The 17,996-nt window shown below is 35.8% G+C and overlaps 1 protein-coding gene across 3 annotated transcripts in view; it reads left to right on the forward strand.

The window, feature by feature from the left end:
• LOC149748977 (uncharacterized) overlaps positions 1-17,996 on the forward strand; it is a 51,218-nt gene continuing 33,222 nt past the window's right edge. For 2 of the 3 annotated variants that reach the window (XR_016393574.1, XM_089913312.1), the window contains exons 1-2: positions 1-7,100; positions 13,864-13,958. Coding sequence is in view for 2 of the 3 variants with exons in the window: in XM_089913312.1 (XP_089769438.1) it covers positions 13,894-13,958 (65 nt within the window). In the remaining variant the exon portion in view is untranslated. Of the gene's footprint in view, positions 7,101-13,095; positions 13,959-17,996 lie in introns of those variants that run through there. The other variant, XM_089913313.1, reaches the window with a different exon arrangement.

Below are 17,996 nucleotides of genomic sequence, written 5' to 3' on the forward strand. Positions count from 1 at the left end.
CCGCGTACAGCAAAAAAAAAAAAAAAAAAAAAAAAAGCAAAGAATCCTGTATGAAATAACATATACTTTAAATTTTGAGATATGTGTTTTGAAAATATTTTTTTTAATGTCCCAGAAATTTGTGGGAAATTGTTTAAAACTGTATAAATTGAGGGGTTTGTTGCTGTTGCAGTTAAGTCTTTTCAAGTAACTGACTGCTTATTTGAGGGGAGAAAAACAGCTCTAAGAATAACTTATAGGGCTTCCCTGGTGGCGCAGTGGTTGAGAGTCCGCCTGCCGATGCAGGGGACACGGGTTCGTGCCCCGGTCCGGGAAGATCTCACATGCCGCGGAGCGGCTGGGCCTGTGAGCCATGGTCGCTGAGCCTGCACGTCCGGAGCCTGTGCTCCGCAACGGGAGAGGCCACAGCAGTGAGAGGCCCGCGTACCACAAAAAAAAAAAAAAAAAAAAGAATAACTTATAAAACTCAATACCAGACTTTTAAAGGCTATTTGTTTTTTTTGTTTTATTTTTTTTAATACCAGACTTTTAAAGGCTATTTGTAAATATGTTTCACAGAAAGTTTCTACCTGTACCCTAAACGGGCAAGAAACAGAATGGGTAAGTATAAAAAGAACATTTTATTAACTGAAGTATCTCTAGAGGACAGCCAACATTAACTTAATAAATAAATGTGGAATGAATGGATATGTAATCATGTGTAGTGTTTTAAATCTTAAAAATGTCTTTAAAAATTTTGTATTTTCAATCATAATTCTAAGATACTTTTCCACTATATTCCTTCCCTGGATCTTGGCTATCCACAAGTATCATGAAAGAAAAATATACACCATATCTACCACTGAGTTATCCATTTGTCTTCTGGAAATAAAGTCATTCTCCCATAAAGAATACGTAATTAATTATTTTAAATAATGGTCTAAATGTTAGGGGTGTATCACTATAAATTTTATTTGTATAAACTCTTAAAAAGTTCTAGTTTTTCGGCAATTAATGTTATAGCCAGTGGGAGTCATATTTTTACATATCCTCTAAGTCAAAATTTATATTTACAGTTGATATTTTGTTACCATTAAGTTCAAATGATCTCAGCCAACTATCCTCTTGTTTAATTTGCTATGATGGCATGAAATATCAGTGCTTTAAAGAAGTGTGGAATGAGAGTATGAGTTTGAGGTGATAAAAATAAGTTAAATTAAAACTCATGTTTATAATTGCATACTATTTTAGTTTAATTTTTGTCATAAAATTAATTCTCTTCCAAGGCTTGCAAAGTCAAAAGTTAAGTGTTCCTCAACATTTTCATGGGTTTCTTGAGCTTTGAACCTAGCTTACTAACTCATTAATTTTCAAGTCATCTTGAAATATTTCCTATGGAATCCACGGTGATTTATCAGGTGCTATAAAGTTTAAAAAAGCAGAGAAATATTTAATTTATTTGAAGATACGTTTGTGGGATACTATATATATTTCTGGAAACACTATTCAGTTATAATGTGATTACTTTCATAAAACTTCTACCTCTTTTAAAGCTCTTTTCATGTTCTCTCTTGTATCAGAGATAAGTATGTACAGTTCCGGGATAGGAAACATTCTTAACAGTTAAGGTTATAACTAGGATGTTGCTTACAGATGGGAATATTGCAAACAAGGAAGTAAATCTGAAATGTTTGTGATAGTAAGAATAAAATAAATATTCATTATATTGAAATGAATTTAAAAATTTAAATATAGCAAGGGAACTAATAGCAATTTGTGAGACAACTAATGATTACATTTCACCACTGAAAATGAATAATTACATTAGTAATTGAAGATCAATTTTAACACCAGTCATTGTGGGGGGAAAAAAGAAAAGAATGCAAATGAACTGTCTTCCCAGTTTTTCTGTAGTCTTAAAGAATAATCTTGATTAAGAAGATTACTGTCTCTGGCTTGGCTGGCTCTATCATTCTGATTTTGTCCAATGCAACCGGGAATAAACATAATTGTGTGTTTATTTTTATTTCTTTCTTAGACCTAAGGCAGTGTTCTGTTTTTCAACAAAAGTATCTTAGTAAGATAAAAGGGTTTTTTTTCTTTTCCTTTTAATCCTAAGAAGGTCTGTTTGAGATATATGCTTCTTACTTATATGTAAATTTTACCAATTTTTTTCTAAATAAAAAAGTGAAAAGAAAACATCTCTCATGTGAACTTAGGTATAGGAAACATCTTGTTCTACCTGAAAAATAATTTAGATGCTGTGGTTGTGAGCCTAGTGGGACATTATGGCTGAGCCTTCATCGAGTCTGCCTTATGTAACTGCTGTGTGTCTGACTCTAAGCTACCAGATGCTGGAAAGAAAGGAAAATGAAAACTATAATCTTAGACAACTAAATCCTTATTTCCAGCCTAGGAAGACATGAGTGTGGAGTGTGGAGTGTGTGTGTGTGTGTGTGTGTGTGTGTGCTAGTTATAACCAGTGATTTGGTAGATAACCAGTGATTTGGTAGAACGCTAAATTAAAAGATACACATCTGGCTGTTTCCTACAAAAGTCAGAAAGAATAAATCTTCGCTTTTAAAGATATAGTTTTGAAGATTCTCAACTGTGGTACAGTATGAATTTAGTCACTTAGCTAGATAATGCACTTTACCTAAAAGCCAGAACCTACCTCTCAAGATGACGTTGTGATTTTTTAAAAGTCTTTTGAGAGAAAAAAAAGGTAGACCTCTAAAAGAAAATGGCATGTATACATTTAGGTATCCATGAAATAAATGCCTTCAAATGTATTCCTTCTGGATGTCAAGCAACATGATGTTTTCAATTTTTTTATACACTGTCTTGCATTACAAATTCAAATATCGGAAGGATATTTACTTGAAGGCCACCAAATTAATGTGGTTAAAAATTATTTTAGTTATTCTAAAGCCGTGAGAAAGGATTACATTTCCAAGCTTGTTTATACTCTCTTGTTCTGTGTCTACATCCAAATCCCAGGAAATCATCTTCCCTGGGGACACTGTTGCATTTGGATGGCCATGTGCAAGTTTCAGATTTTTCTGGACTTTTTCCCAGCTCCACTCTGATTTCTTGCAGTTCATGGGCAGCTGAAAAAAGAGGAAGAATAAGGAAGAAACTTACAAGAAATTATCATTAAAATCACTGCAGATATTTCATTAATGAAAAACTTTAGAAAAATGCACTGATGAGAGAGTGTCTGGTAGAGTTTATTATACATTCTAGTGAGGGAGAAAAGAAGCAAAATGCTAAACACATGCATTAACATCATTAAAGACTGTAGTAAATACCAATAAAGAAGTAAATAGGGAGCTATGGTAATGAGGTTTGATTACGTAAGGCTGGTTAGGGATGATTTCTCAGAGGGGATGGTTTGTGAAGTGTATCTTGAAGAGTGGAAAGAAGTTGACCATGGTGACAAAGAGACGCTTAGAGTTCCTGCTACACTAGGGGCTTCCTCACATTTCTTTTCATGGTTTTCCTTGAGCGTGGAATGTGTGCTCCACTTCTACCCTGTATGCTTTAATACTCAGCGCAGGCATTTATCTGCTTGGAAGTTATTCCTGAATCTGTCTTTGTTTTTCTTCTCCAGGATGTGTTAGATACACTTTCTTAGTGCTCCCTTAAATAATCCACAAATATCTCTCTTAACATACTTCCCTTACTGCACTGAAATTGTATGTCTTTATGCCTTCACCCTGTCTCGCTCCTCTTTACAATCCTAGAATCTAGCACTTTGCTTCATAAATTGCGATTGAAAAAATGATGGGTTATTATTCACAAAAACTGCAAATGAAACTTTGAGCCATGACAGAGCAAGGATACAATAAAAGCTTCGAACTGAAACTCCATCAGGCCCAAATTATGAATGGTAAAGTACACTTGTTCAACCTACCTTTTCTCTCTCCTATTTTTCCATTTTCTTTGCTTGCTGAAGGAAATGTTCTTTCTTTCCATAAATTTGTCATTTTTCTTCATCAGAGCCTATATACGTTGGAAGAAGCTAAAAGGAGAAGGGCAGAACAATGGATTTTCCGTTATTTAAACATTGTTATCTTTATATATGATTGTTTTTGAGACAAAAAAAAAGATACTTCAAAATCAGTTATAGTCTCAAAAAATTTTAAGTGAATTTCTAGAGAATATTATTAAAATTATGTCTGAATGCTAGAATATAAATTGAGTGAATTAACATAGAGATGATCCATTCAGCTGTAGCATTTGGTCAGTTAGTAGGTGACCAAAGTAAGCTATTAAATCACCCCATAATCTGGAGGTGAGGTTGAAAGTTTTAATTCAAGTTTCACTATATGTGTTTATCAACTGACTTTTTATTATGAAATTAAATACTTCTCACCTACTGTCTCTGTGGTAGGCAGAATAGTGGCATCTGAAAGATGTCCTCCCATTGGATGTCCTAATCCCCCAGACCTGTGAATATGTTAGGTTTCAAGGCAAAGGAGAACTAAAGTTGCAGATAAAATTAAGGTTGCTGATCAGTTGCTTAAATTAAGGAGATTTTCCTGGACTATCTGGGTGGGTCTAATGCCATCACAAGAGTTTGTTTTTTTAAGATTTTTTAAAATAAATTTTTCTTTATCATTGTGTTCTGAATTCAAAACATTTTAAATTTTTTATTTATTTTTAATTTTATTTATTTTTGGCCGCGTTGGGTCTTCGTTGCTGAGCGGGCTTTCTCTAGTTGTGACGAGCAGGGGCTACTGTTCCTTGTGGTGCGCAGGCTTCTCATTGCGGTGGCTTCTCTTGTTGCAGAGCACGGGCTGTAGGAATGTGGGCTTCAGTAGTTGTGGCACATGGGCTCTAGAGCACAGGCTCAGTAGTTGTGGGTCACGGGCTTAGTTGCTCCGCGGCATGTGGGATCTTCCCGGACCAGGGATCAAACCCATGGTTTGATCTTCCCAGACCAGGGATCAAACCCCGTGCCAATGCAGGGGGATTCTTAACCACTGCGCCACCAGGGAAGTCCCTTTAAGATTTTTTTTGTGTGTGGACCATTTTTAAAGTCATTATTGAATTTGTACAATATTGCCTCTGTTTTTTTAATGTTTTGTTTTTTTGGCCACAAGCCATGTGGGATCTTAGCTCCCCGACCAGGGATTGAACCCACAACCCCCTATTGGGAGGCAAAGTCTTAACCACGGGATGGCCAGGGAATTCCCCTAACAAGGGTTTTTAAAAGTGGAAGAAAGAGGCAGAAGAGGAAAGTCAGAGACAAGAGACGTGACAGATGTGACAACAGAAGCAGTGTCAGAGAGATACTATATTGCTGGCTTCAAAGATGGAGGAAGAATTTAGAGCAGCAGCTAGCGTAATGGTACCATGGAGTCAAATAAAATACGTGCTATGATGGCAGCCTGCAACATTCAGAGACATTTGCAATGTTAATGCATTTGAATTATTAATCTTTCCCACTCAGCATCTTATTAGGTTTTTTTGTTTTTGTTTTTGTTTCTTTGCGGTACGCGGGCCTCTCACTGCTGTGGCCTCTCCCGTTGCGGAGCACAGGCTCCGGACGCGCAGGCTCAGCGGCCATGGCTCACGGGACCAGCCGCTCCGCGGCATGCGGGATCTTCCCGGACCGGGGCATGAACCCATGTCCCCTGCATCGGCAGGCGGACTCTCAACCACTGCGCCACCAGCGAAGCCCTTATTAGGTTTTAAATGGTCAATATTTAGCATCACATTTCTGGAGAGAAAATGAATCCCTGTCATATACTAAATTTAAAATAAAAGGCTTACACTTGGTGACAAAAGAAAAAAAAGTTGGAGGAAGAAGCACAAACCAAGGAATACGGGCAGCTTTAGAAGCTGGAAAAAGCAGGAAATGAATTTTCCCCTAGAGCTTACCCACCTTTATTTTAGCCCAGTGAGAGCTGTTTGGGACCTGTGACCAGCAGAATAAGGTAATAAATTTGTGTATTTTTAAGCCACTAAATTTGTGGTTATTTGTTAAAACTACAATAACAAATGAATACAGTCTTCACTCCCCAAAACTGAAGTTTGAAAAGCAACTCAAGAGAAAAATAACTTTGCTTTTTAGTCAAGTACACTGTTAATTTTGTAATTGTGTGAGAAACATTTTAAATTAAGATTACAGTTAAGGAGAAAAACTTCTCGTACTGACTCAGGTGAGAAAACCAAGAACTAGTCAGCCGATTCCCCGAGGTCCAACCTTCTAATTTTTCCCTCGTGTTTCTCATGGTGTGTCCTAAGTCTCAGAGTGTGAAGAAGTTTCCAAAGTGAGTTGGGGCTGTGAAAGCTCTGTTTCCTCTTCCAAGGGACCAAATATCAACGTTGACACTTGAAAGGATATAGAATTCTACAAATTATCTACAACTCCATTTCAGACTTTTAAAAATGTAAATACATGATTAAATACATGATTGCAGTAGTATTCTGCAAACAAAAAAAAAAGTGGAGTAACTGCAGGCCAATCATTATTCTTTAGCGCAATTTATCCATTGCATTTTACCTTACTTAAAGAAGGTGGCTGCAACTAGTTTTGAACCATTTCCCTTCTACCAACCAAGAATACAAACAGCAGAAGGAAGAAGAGAAGAAATGTGTGGATAATAGCAGGAAAGATGTTTAATATTAAAAAGGAGCTGTTTGCTCTCCAGTACTAGCTAGAATTATCTCCATAGGTCTATTTAGTATTTTATATAGAATTACATTTCTAGGGAACAGTTTACATTCCGACATTACCTTCACTGGACCTTACCAGTGTTTGTTTTTCTGTACTACTTGGTCATGATCTGCTTCAAATATTTCTTTGGTATCTTTATTTTCCTCTCATGGTCATTCTATAGAGACATGAGAAAGAATCCGTAAAAGTGCATTAACTAAATGTAATCTCTTCTCCTTACTACTCAGGCACATTCTACAGGATAAAACCTCAACAAACCCCTTACTGTAGAGAGAGACAGTAATGGTCAAGGCCACCCACCTCGCACTGTGCTGGTATTAGGAACAAGAAGAGTAGCTGGGAACTCTGGATCACATGCTTCCCCTGCACTTGGGCATGGTTAGCAGGTCACTTTTCAGCCCAGTGATAATCAACAACAGCCTGGAGCTAAAAGGTAACGCAACTGTCTTCTGTGGCCAAGTCTTGACTTAATAAACGTATCAGTCTTGAAAGGTTACCTTTTGGCTTCAACAATCTAATCTGAGTAGCTTAAAAACAGAGCTTTAACAGAAGGTAACCTTAAACGTGAACCCCACTCAGGTCTGTACAGGCATTTTTGTTTTGATGATCTTTCCTGCTCTTTCAAAGCTTATGGGGATTTTGCAAATCATGCTTTATTTAGCGTTTCTGTAACTCCCTGTAAATGAGAAGAATGATAAATTTAGTGATAGAGATGGCTTATATTTTGGGACACTGGAAAAAGATCAAGGTCTTAAAGAAATAGTAGTAAGTTCTTTTATGCACGCACATCTCCCACTGAGTTCCATATCGTAAGCACCACTGAGTTCACATTTTTTATTTCACAATATCTGATTTTCACAAGGTGTCTATCTATTAGCATTTTTGGGCCCATTTAAAAACATCAGCAACAAACTAGAAATAGAGCCAGAAGTTTATTAAAGAACAGGTCGACTACAGTGTCTAGGCAATCATAAGACAATCAAAACTCACATTTCCAAACTTCATTAAGGGAATGATGAATACTCACTGTTACTTATATGAAACATTTTATACATTGAAGACAGAGACTGAGTGTGAATTACTGAGGACATTCATTTCTCCCCACTAGAATGTAATCTCCATGAAGGAAGAGATTTTGTTTGGTTGGCTCATTGCTGCATACCCAGCACTTAGCATACTGCCTGGCCCAGAGTAGACGTCTAATGAACATTGATTGAATAGTTCAATAAATTAAAAAGAGTCTGACACAGTTAGAAACTAATAAAAGAATATGAAAAAAATAGTTAAACTTAGTGCAGGCATCATTGATTCCTGAGTACCTCATAACTGGATGAAATTAAAATACTGTCTGATGTACTGATCTGCTGATGTACTATGCCTTTGCTGCTATGGATCAAAATCAAGAGAACTGTGTAGATAAACTTTATTGTATAAGCAGAAAATTAATTTCATACTAGAAATGGATGGATGATGCAAGTTGAAATGGACTGTCCATTGATGTTCCTAATGTGGTAGCAGAAAATAAAAATGGTGTCTTAAGTGCTTAGTGTTTGATGTCATTAATAGTTTTGTTAAACTCTACAGTGTAGAAAGGTTTTGATACTAGACTGTGCATTGTACATAGCTCTAATGCATTGTATTGCCCACTAGTACTTCTATAATGGTAGATGGTTTTTGCATTCAGACTCTGAGGCATTAAACATAAATGACTTATAAATAAATAAATAAATAATGTCTTGGTGCCTGGGATGCAGGTTTACGTAGCTGTTATTAAATGCCTATGTTAGTCCACCTGGATTGTACTCCTGCTATGCACAAAAAGAAGATGCCGTTCAATTCTGTCAACTGGTTCTCCATATGCTCAGCGTTTGTCAAGCCTATGCATATGGGACAGGAGTGAAAACGTGAATTTTTTGTGTGTGCATGCATGCAGATAGCGTTTTTGTGTGTGTGCTTGCATGCATATGTGTGCGTGTATTTGTCTAGATGTCTTCCCACCTATAGACCCATAAATTAAGTTCTTAGTAGCTTTTAGCGTATGCACATATGACCAGATGTGCATAGTTTCCTCTTCACTGTTGGTCAGTAGGGGGAGCTGTCACCTGCCTCTGCAGCATGAGGGTGCAAAGGCAAATTCATTTTCTGTGAGGACCTGTACATCAGTGGTATCTTTTCTCAAAATAAAAACTATAGATTTTGATTGCTAAATATGTCAGTACATCAATCAGATAAATTAATACCTAAGAAAGAGTACCATAAGACATGTGATAGTGCATATTATTATAATTTTTTAACAGAAAATGGGTTATAATGCAAGAAGATAAATTAGGTCAATGGTAGATTATTAGCACTTATGTACCATAGCATAGCTATGATAGAAAACGTGTACATCCTTCATCTTCTCTTCTTTTCTCATAAGCCCCATTTGTTTGATTATTTGTCTTTATGTTGCATTTGGTGCACATCCTTTGTCATCTGCAAAAATTGAGAGAAAAATGGAAAAATTAAAAAGTAGGAGAAGAAAGGCCCATATGACATATAAACCAACTTTTAAAAATTTAACATGATGTTTTCAGGATTCATCTAAAAATTTTTATCATCTGCTACATACAGGCCCTATATTAAACACTTAGACATGTTCTTATTTAATTCTCAAAAATTATCTTCACAGTTGGTTTTATTAATCAAATTTTACTGGTGTAGGAATCATTACCTAGGGAAGATGGGAGACTTCTTCAGGCTCACACTAATAAAAGGTGGTTAATTTGACATTTGAACCCAAGTTTTTGACTCTAATTCCCATGTAATTTTCTCTTCTCCTAAACTACTCCTCCAATCAGCTGTTTGCCCAGTGGCTGGTATACGCCAAGTACATGGGATTATTCTCTTCTCAGAGATAAGTTTCCTTTTCCTCATTCTCATGGTCTGCACTTGAGAAGAAAATCTTGCTTAATTTCACCATGTGCTAAAGGCGCTGATGTCATTCAAAGAATCTGTTATTTTTATGTTAAGAAGAGCCTGCCATTCTTCTCTGACCTGGTTGGGCCTGGCCTACAGCAGAATGTTCTGGGAGCCTTAGGTAGTGGTCTTGTCACCTGTCTAGAATATCAGGAAACGCACAGAGATTAAGAGGTTGAATCATTAAGAAGCTGACTAGGGAATAAACAGAATCTGTCCACATATCCCCACTGTGGCTTTGATATCGATTCTGCATTTACTATGATGTCTGACACAATTATAGTGCCTTATAATTGCATTTTGAGGTATAAAGAAAGATGCCTTAAACCTAAACCTTTTATTAATCAAGATAACCAGCAGTATATGTTGTTTAAAAGCTAAGCTGGGTCTTATTTGCTAACACTCTGCTATCAAAAAGGAAGGTGAGTTATTGAATAATTTCATTTAATTCTTGAAAATTGCATGCAAAATACATTTTAATAAGAAACATGTAACAGAAGCATAAGCTCTGTTTAAACGGAGTCATTATTCATAAGTTTTTTGTATGTGTATTGATATAATTATTTGCTAAAAACTCATTATATGATAATGAACTTATCTTAAAGATACTATTAATATTATTGGCAACTCCTACACTTTGATTTTGTTTATTATAGGTGGGATCTTGTCCTAATTTTACCATATAACCTCCAAATCAATACTATTTTGATTTTTGTTCAACAACTTTTGCTTAACCTGAGCCATATCATGTCAAACAGGGACTTCCCTAGCAGTCCAGTGGTTAAGACCCCGCACTTCCACTGCAGGGGATACGGGTTTGATCCTGGTTGGGGAACTAAGATCCCTCAAGCCTCGCAGGGCAGCAAAAAATTGTTAAATACTATTATAGTAATTTTATTATTTGTTTAAAACTGCAAAACACCTAACCTTTAATCACAAAGACCACCACCACCACCAATCCCCATGCTTGATTGTCAGCCTCGCCTTTGACGTAGTAGGCAGAAATATGAGACTGGGAATTGAAAGAATAAAGATCTAATCTAACAAATTGTGTCAGTAATGCTTGAGACCTCAGGTGAGGTTTGAATATAGATTAGATAATCCTTAAAATCCTACAGAGGCAGTGTAGTGCACTGTTGAAGAGCACAGAGCTCAGAGATATCTGGCTTGAGTTCAAATCCCAGTTCCAACATTTACTAGCTGTGTGACCTTGGGCAGGTTGCTTAAGGCCTCTGGTTCCTCACCTATCAAATGGGAATAAAAACAACACCTACTTTATAAGGTTGACAAGTATAAGTGAGTTCATATGAGAAGGGCACCTAGAACTTGGCCTGGTACAAAAGATATATATTTGTACTTGCCATTGTTATCTAATTTGACTTAAATATTTAGAACTTTGTAAAATTCTGAGAAGCTCAAATATTCACTCAACATTTACACTTTGAGTCTCTAATTGCATGCCAGCTGCTACACTAGATTTGAGGGCTATATCCATGAACCAGACAAAGATTCCTGCCTTGAGTTTTTACTCATACCAATGTGCTATAATTATAGCCTCCCCAAAATTCCTGTTTGTAAAAAAAAGTTATTAGCTAGTTCAAGGTTTTGCTTTTTAGTCTTAGTTACTAATGTGTCTAGTTGTAGAAATTTGTTATGTCTCTAAACCCGATGATCTTTGCCTCACTTCATACCATTTTTAAGTCAAGTACAGTGTCTAACATATACCAAAGGTTTACTTGATATAATATTTCATATGTTATAAAAAATTATGTCTCATAACCTGCACTAAATATTTACATAGATTACAAGGTGCATCCCAATTTCAAAAAAGTTAAAATGTGAAAGAGAAAAGCAACCTTAGCACTGAGAAAATATTTTATTTCTATTTTTAGTATTAATGATTACATCATCAACTTCGTTTAATATATTCTCTCACAATGTAATACAAAGCAAAGAATTCATTGTTATCTACAATCAGAGATCTTCAATATGATAATTTATAAGATATGTCGTGATATTTTTATTAGTCTCATAATATATAAGAAATGAAAATATTTAAACTAACTTGGAAATTTTAAATATAATTTATAATTCAACATCAAAAAACAAACAACCTGATTAAAAAACAGGCAGAAGAACTGAACAGACATTTTTCTGAACAGGAAGTACAGATGGCCAACAGGCACATGAAAAGATACTCAACATCGTTAATCATCAGGGAAATGCAAATCACAACCACAATGAGATGTCACCTCACACCTGTCAGAATGGCGATTGTCAAAAAGAACATAAATAGCAAATACTGGGGCGGATGTGGAGAAAAGGGCACCGTCATACACTGTTGGTGGGAATGTAAATCAGTGCAGCCACTGTGAAAAACAGTATGGAGGTTTCTCAAAAAACTAAAAATGGAACTACCATATGACCCAACAATCCTACTCCTGGGTATATAGCTGAAAAAGAACAAAAGCACTAATTCAAAAAGATATATGCACCCCAATGTTCATAGCAGCATTGTTTACAATTGCCAAGACATGGAAGCAACCTAAGTGTCCATCAACAGATGAATGGATAAAAAAGCTGTGGTACATGCACACACACACACACACACACACACACACACACACACACACACACAAAATGGAATACTACTCAGCCATAAAAAAGAAGAAAATTTTGCCATTTGCAGCAACATGGACGGACTTGGAGGACATTATGCTGAGTGAAATAAGTCAGAGAAAGATAAATACTATATGATATTGCTTATATGTAGAATCTAAAAAAATACAACAAACTAGTGAATTTAACAAAAAAGAAGCAAACTCACAGATACAGAGAAACTAGTGGTTATTAGTGGGGAGGGAGGAGGGGCAATATAGGGGTGGGGGAGTGGGAAGTACAAACTACTGGGTGTTAGATAGGCTCCAGGTTGTATTGTACAACACAGAGAATGTAGCCAATATTTTGTAATAACTGTAAATGGAAAGTAACTTTTAAAAATTGTATAAAATTTTAATAAATAAATAAAAATAAATCAGTCCATCTAAAAAAAAGAAGACAATTAGCCTTTATATCTATTTTTGATCCATTGTCCACATATAAAAGAGTGAAAGCCCTGTGTGATATCTTAAAATGCCTTGTATATACTTCACCCTCATAAATGTTTTTCTTTTATTTATACATCTCTAAATCTCTATCCACAGAAGTAGAGTTATTGTTTATTGCTGTGGATCACCTATCTTTTTTACAATGAGCTTTTAAAATTCATCATCCTACTATAAGCGTTTTTACTTACTGATACACTCTTCATTAATTTTAATGACTTCAAAATTTTTTCTATTATGAATAATGCTGAAATATGCCTTATATACATATAAATGCAGGTATATATGCATATTTGTTCTTTTTTTAAGTATTTTCTTTGGATACATTCTAAAGTTTGAGAGACAAAAAAAATAATAGGTGTTAAATAATTATACTTTGAAGTATTGAAAACCTGAGTTTCATTCCTAGCTCTACAACATTCAATGAGTTTGACCTGAGGCAAACAATCACTCCTTTCAGAGTAAAAGAAATGCCTACGTCTTAAAGTTGGTGTGGGGATTAAATGGGCTAATGTAAAATTGAAATTTATATGAGCAAACTTTGGATAGTGATGGATATGTTTATGGCATAGATTGTGGTGATGTTTTCACAAGTGAAAACTTATTCCCAAACTCATCAAGTTGTATGCATTAAATATCTACAGCTTTTTGTATGACGATCATACCTAAATAAAGTGGTTTTAAAAAATAAATAAAATTCATGTCATTAGATATTTATTAAGCCATTTAATAAAAAGTAGCTATTATTATTACTTTCATCCTCATCATTATCAATAATAAAAGAATATATACATTTTTGGAAAACATTATATTCTGTTGGCTTAATATATTAGAACACCTCTTTGTATATGATTTATTCCTATTCTTACCATTTTTGGATTATAGCAATTCTTGTCATCTTTCAATTTTATCAGTATAGCACCAAAAACTTTTTTTTACCCTCTGTAATGATAAGGAAATGGAAACACATTCTTTATGGTGCTAGAATTAGTAGGAAGAATAGGCTATGTGTATGTTATTCTTCTTGGTTTGGGGTGTGTTTTATCAAACCTGTTCTACAAGGTAATATAAATATTTGCATATTGTATAACAAAATACCTTTTTCCACAGTTGTATTCTTTTCTTTCCTTACAGTGCGCCACCTGAAAAAACAGCTTTTTGTTGATGTCAAATCTATCCATCCAGGGCACTCCCAGCTCTTCAACTTCAAAAGAGACAAGTAAACTCAGGTGAAAAACGTTCATGGGAAGGTATCTGGAAGTGATCAAGGTCTACTCTCAGACCAACCCTAAATGAGAGATCAGTAATAAATCCCACACAGTAAGGAAAATAAAAACACTTCTAATGAATATTTCCTCATTATGGCCCAGGGTTGTAATGTCTCAGAGAAAAGATGCTCATATTCATTGAACAGGGGCTGACTAGAGCCACTCCAGCCACCAAAACAGCACATAGAGAAAGGTGGTGCTGCACAAAATGAGGGATGCTGGAAGCTATAATCTATTGCATTATTTCAAACATGCTTGAAGGCACATTTAAGTAGGTGGCATAAGTTATGTTGACTTTATTCTGATGGAAATCTGTCAAGTTTTCAAATCTCCATCCAGGTGGAAATATAAAAGTTTCGAGTCATGACCCACATTAAACTCAATCTTTCCCTACAAAACTTCCTTTTCGGGGCTTTCCTGGTGGTGCAGTGGTTGAGAGTCCGCCTGCCGATGCAGGGGACACAGGTTTGTGCCCTGGTCTGGGAAGATCCCACGTGCCACAGAGCGGCTAGGCCCGTGAGCCATGGCCGCTGAGCCTGCGCATCCGGAGCCTGTGCTCCACAACGGGAGAGGCCACAACAGTGAGAGGCCCGTGTACCGCAAAAAAAAAAGCCAAACAAACAAGCAAAAAAGCCTTCCTTTTCTTTACGTTGTTAGAGATTTTAAGATTATAAAATATACCAGCTACTTCATACAGCCAATAGAGTCCTTGATGATACAACTTTCCCCTCTGTTACTATCCAAAAGGCAGCTCATTTTTAGAATTAAAGAACCTGAGATTTTTAGTGGTACAAATATATGCCAAACTGCTTATATCGATACTGCTTTGTGAAATGATTTTTACTTCAGGAAGACGGTGGATAGAAGGAGTAAGTTATGCCTCAGAGCCCAGATACATCCTTATTTCCTGACTCTGGTTTCAATCTGGTATTAACCAGACTAATTGGAAATATCTGAATAGTGAGGATAGTCACAGGAGAATCATTAAAAAACAAAAATATTGCTCTCTGTGGGACACCCCTAGAAATCAAACTTGAAGTAGGTAACACTGAACTACACAAAAGCCTTTCTGCTGTCTTCCCCAAGCCTCCTTTTTGGGGCCACTCTACTTCCTATGTCATCCTCTTTCTTTGCCATAAGCTAGAAGGATCAAACCAGTTTTTCTCTCATCTCAAGGACCTGCCACTGTTAAGTGGCAGACACATTTCAATCATGAAAAGTAAAGAAAGTAACAGAGGTGCTAGGTCTGCCATCATAGAGCTGCTGAACAAATGCCAACAGAGGCTTATTTTCAGATTTCTTGTGATGTAAGAAAAGCATCCCACCATTGTTAAGCTCCTGTTAGACATGCTTTCTGATACTTCTAAGTGGAAGCATTCCTCGCTGAAATATATGTTCTGATCCCAGTGTGTTATTTTGAGAATTTTCTTTAAGTGATTGACCACACTGATCAATCATTATTTGTTGTTTTCCTCTTGGCTTTGTATAGCAAAATGATGTCTGGTTAACTTTTTTTTTCTAGATAATTAAAATACCTTGTTAAAAGTCAGAACAACCTATGAAGCTGGTCACTCTTTGGCCCATTTCAGCATTTTATTGAGAAAAATCATCTCTAATTGGGAAAGAGATTCTTTAATTTTTACTGAATCCTCTGGAAGAGAAGATTTCCATTCATAACACAAAACCCAACATAAAAATCCTCTTCATCTATCTTTCAATCACCCCAAAGACCCACTCATCACAGTATGGCAACTTAATCCCAATCTTCTCCCTCTATTTCTAAAATCTTTAAAAATTTTCCTTTAACCTAACCTCTTGTCTCTCCTGTCTCTGCCCTTTCACTCTTTCTTTACAAAAGAATAACTCCCAGCCCTGAGCAGTGAAGATCAATCGAATGGGTTTCAGCTTACTGTTCTTTTTTTTTAAAACATCTTTATTGGGGTATAATTGCTTTACAATGGTGTGTTAGTTTCTGCTTTATAACAAAGTGAATCAGTTATACATATACATATGTTCCCGTAACTCTTCCCTCTTGCGGCTCCCTCCCTCCCACCCTCTCTATCCCACCCCTCTAGATGGTCACAAAGCACCGAGCTGATCTCCCTGTGCTATGCGGCTGCTTCCCACTAGCTATCTACTTTACGTTTGGTAGTGTATATATGTCCATGCCTCTCTCTTGCTTTGTCACAGCTCACCCTTCCCCCTCCCTAAATCCTCAAGTCCATTCTCTAGTAGGTTTGTGTCTTTATTCCTGTCTTACCGCTAGGTTCTTCATGACATTTTTTTTTTCTTAAATTCCATATATATGTGTTAGCATACGGTATTTGTCTTTCTCTTTCTGACTTACTTCACTCTGAATGACAGACTCTAGGTCTGTTTACTGTTCTTACTGTCTCGTCCTTCACCCCCTATTCCAGGCTGCCCAACAAAGCCCCAGATTATGGAAACAAAGAAAAAAAAAATCCTCCTGGTATGTGAGAGATACAAGAGATTCTGAAAATTCACCTGTAATTCTTTTCCTGTACCATATCAAAGGGTGACATGTTTAAAAGAATAATATATATAAAATCAATTATTAAAGAAATACTATAAACAAGGGGAGAAATTTTTTATTACTAATCACTTCATAACATGACTGATTTTCCATTTCTTCTATAAGAGATATCTTTAAGACTTCTTTTTTATGTTGTTTTGAGTGTTAAAAAAAATTCCTAGGTTTATAATAGTTCTATAAATTTAAAGTAGTACTTGGACATTTTGTTTCCTGCTATTGTCTTTAAAAGAGAGAAGAGATATGGGAACATATGTATATGTATAACTGATTCACTTTGTTATAAAGCAGAAACTAACACACTATTGTAAAGCAATTATACTCCAATAAAGATGTAAAAAAAAAAAAAAAAAAGAGTATTTGACCGCTTAGCAATTCTCTCTCTGATATGCTGAGCTCTAGCTAACTGCCTGTTGCCTCCGATTCATTGCATGAGAGGGAAGAAGTGGCTTTCTTAGTCATAAACCTGACTTCATATACCTTGACTGAAACCAAAGGATTCAAAACTCAAAGCAAAATTTAAAATGTACTTTCATGGTTTCTCTGGCTGTACATTTCCCAGTCATGAGGTTTGGCCCAACCAAGAGGCAAGGATGTCTGTTTCCCATTAATTTCAAGCTATGTACAACTTATATTTAAACTAAAATCTGCAAAGTTAGTAAAAATAATTTTATAGTCTTGTTTCTCCTAGGACCATCTAACATGAATTGTTTCCAATTTTAGAGAGGGTCAGGCCCTTTCTACTTCCAAATATAAAAAAAAATCTGAAGCCAACACATTAAAAATATTAATAGTATCTTTTATATAGGGAGTGAGATTATGAGTCTACAGTTTCTGTAATCTATATCATGCTCAATTAAAAAAATACTTGAAATTATTTTTGATATGTGAGAAAAGGCAATTGGGAAGACCTATTTTAATAAGAGAACTGAATGCCTGAAAATTTATTATCCTTTACTGTGAGGAAATGGTCACTCAGGTCTGTTATGAAAACATTTGTTGGCCATCAGTTAAAAAACCCTTAGTCAGATTATTTTAGATTCTGAAAAGAAAGTGAAAAAAAAAATGGTTAGGGGTAAGATAAAATCTGTTCTTGGGAGAACTAGCTGTTATATTTAAAATATATCACTGCTTCTAAACTGGATAGACGCATTTCTTGCCACATAACTTTATCCCTGTTCATGCAATGCTGTTAACTTTGAGTTGTAATATTCATCTTTCAATAGTAGTAGGATTCTAGGAAACCAAGCTCATTATAACTTTCTCCACTGAAGAGCTGAGTTCTGAAGTATTCATCTTCACTGGGGTATCAGTAAAGATAGGCTGGGTTATGTTGTGAAAGCAATTCCAAATCTTAAGGCTTAGCACGTACAACTTTACTCTGCTCTTGCCTACACAAAGCCATCTGTAGGTCCAGTAGCTCTCTAGGGCAGCTCCCTTCTAAACAG

This window comes from Delphinapterus leucas, chromosome 6 (assembly GCF_059928025.1).
Source record: "Delphinapterus leucas isolate spDelLeu-1000000601 "Yukka" chromosome 6, BTC_Dleu_Yukka2, whole genome shotgun sequence".
NCBI lineage: Eukaryota > Metazoa > Chordata > Mammalia > Artiodactyla > Monodontidae > Delphinapterus > Delphinapterus leucas.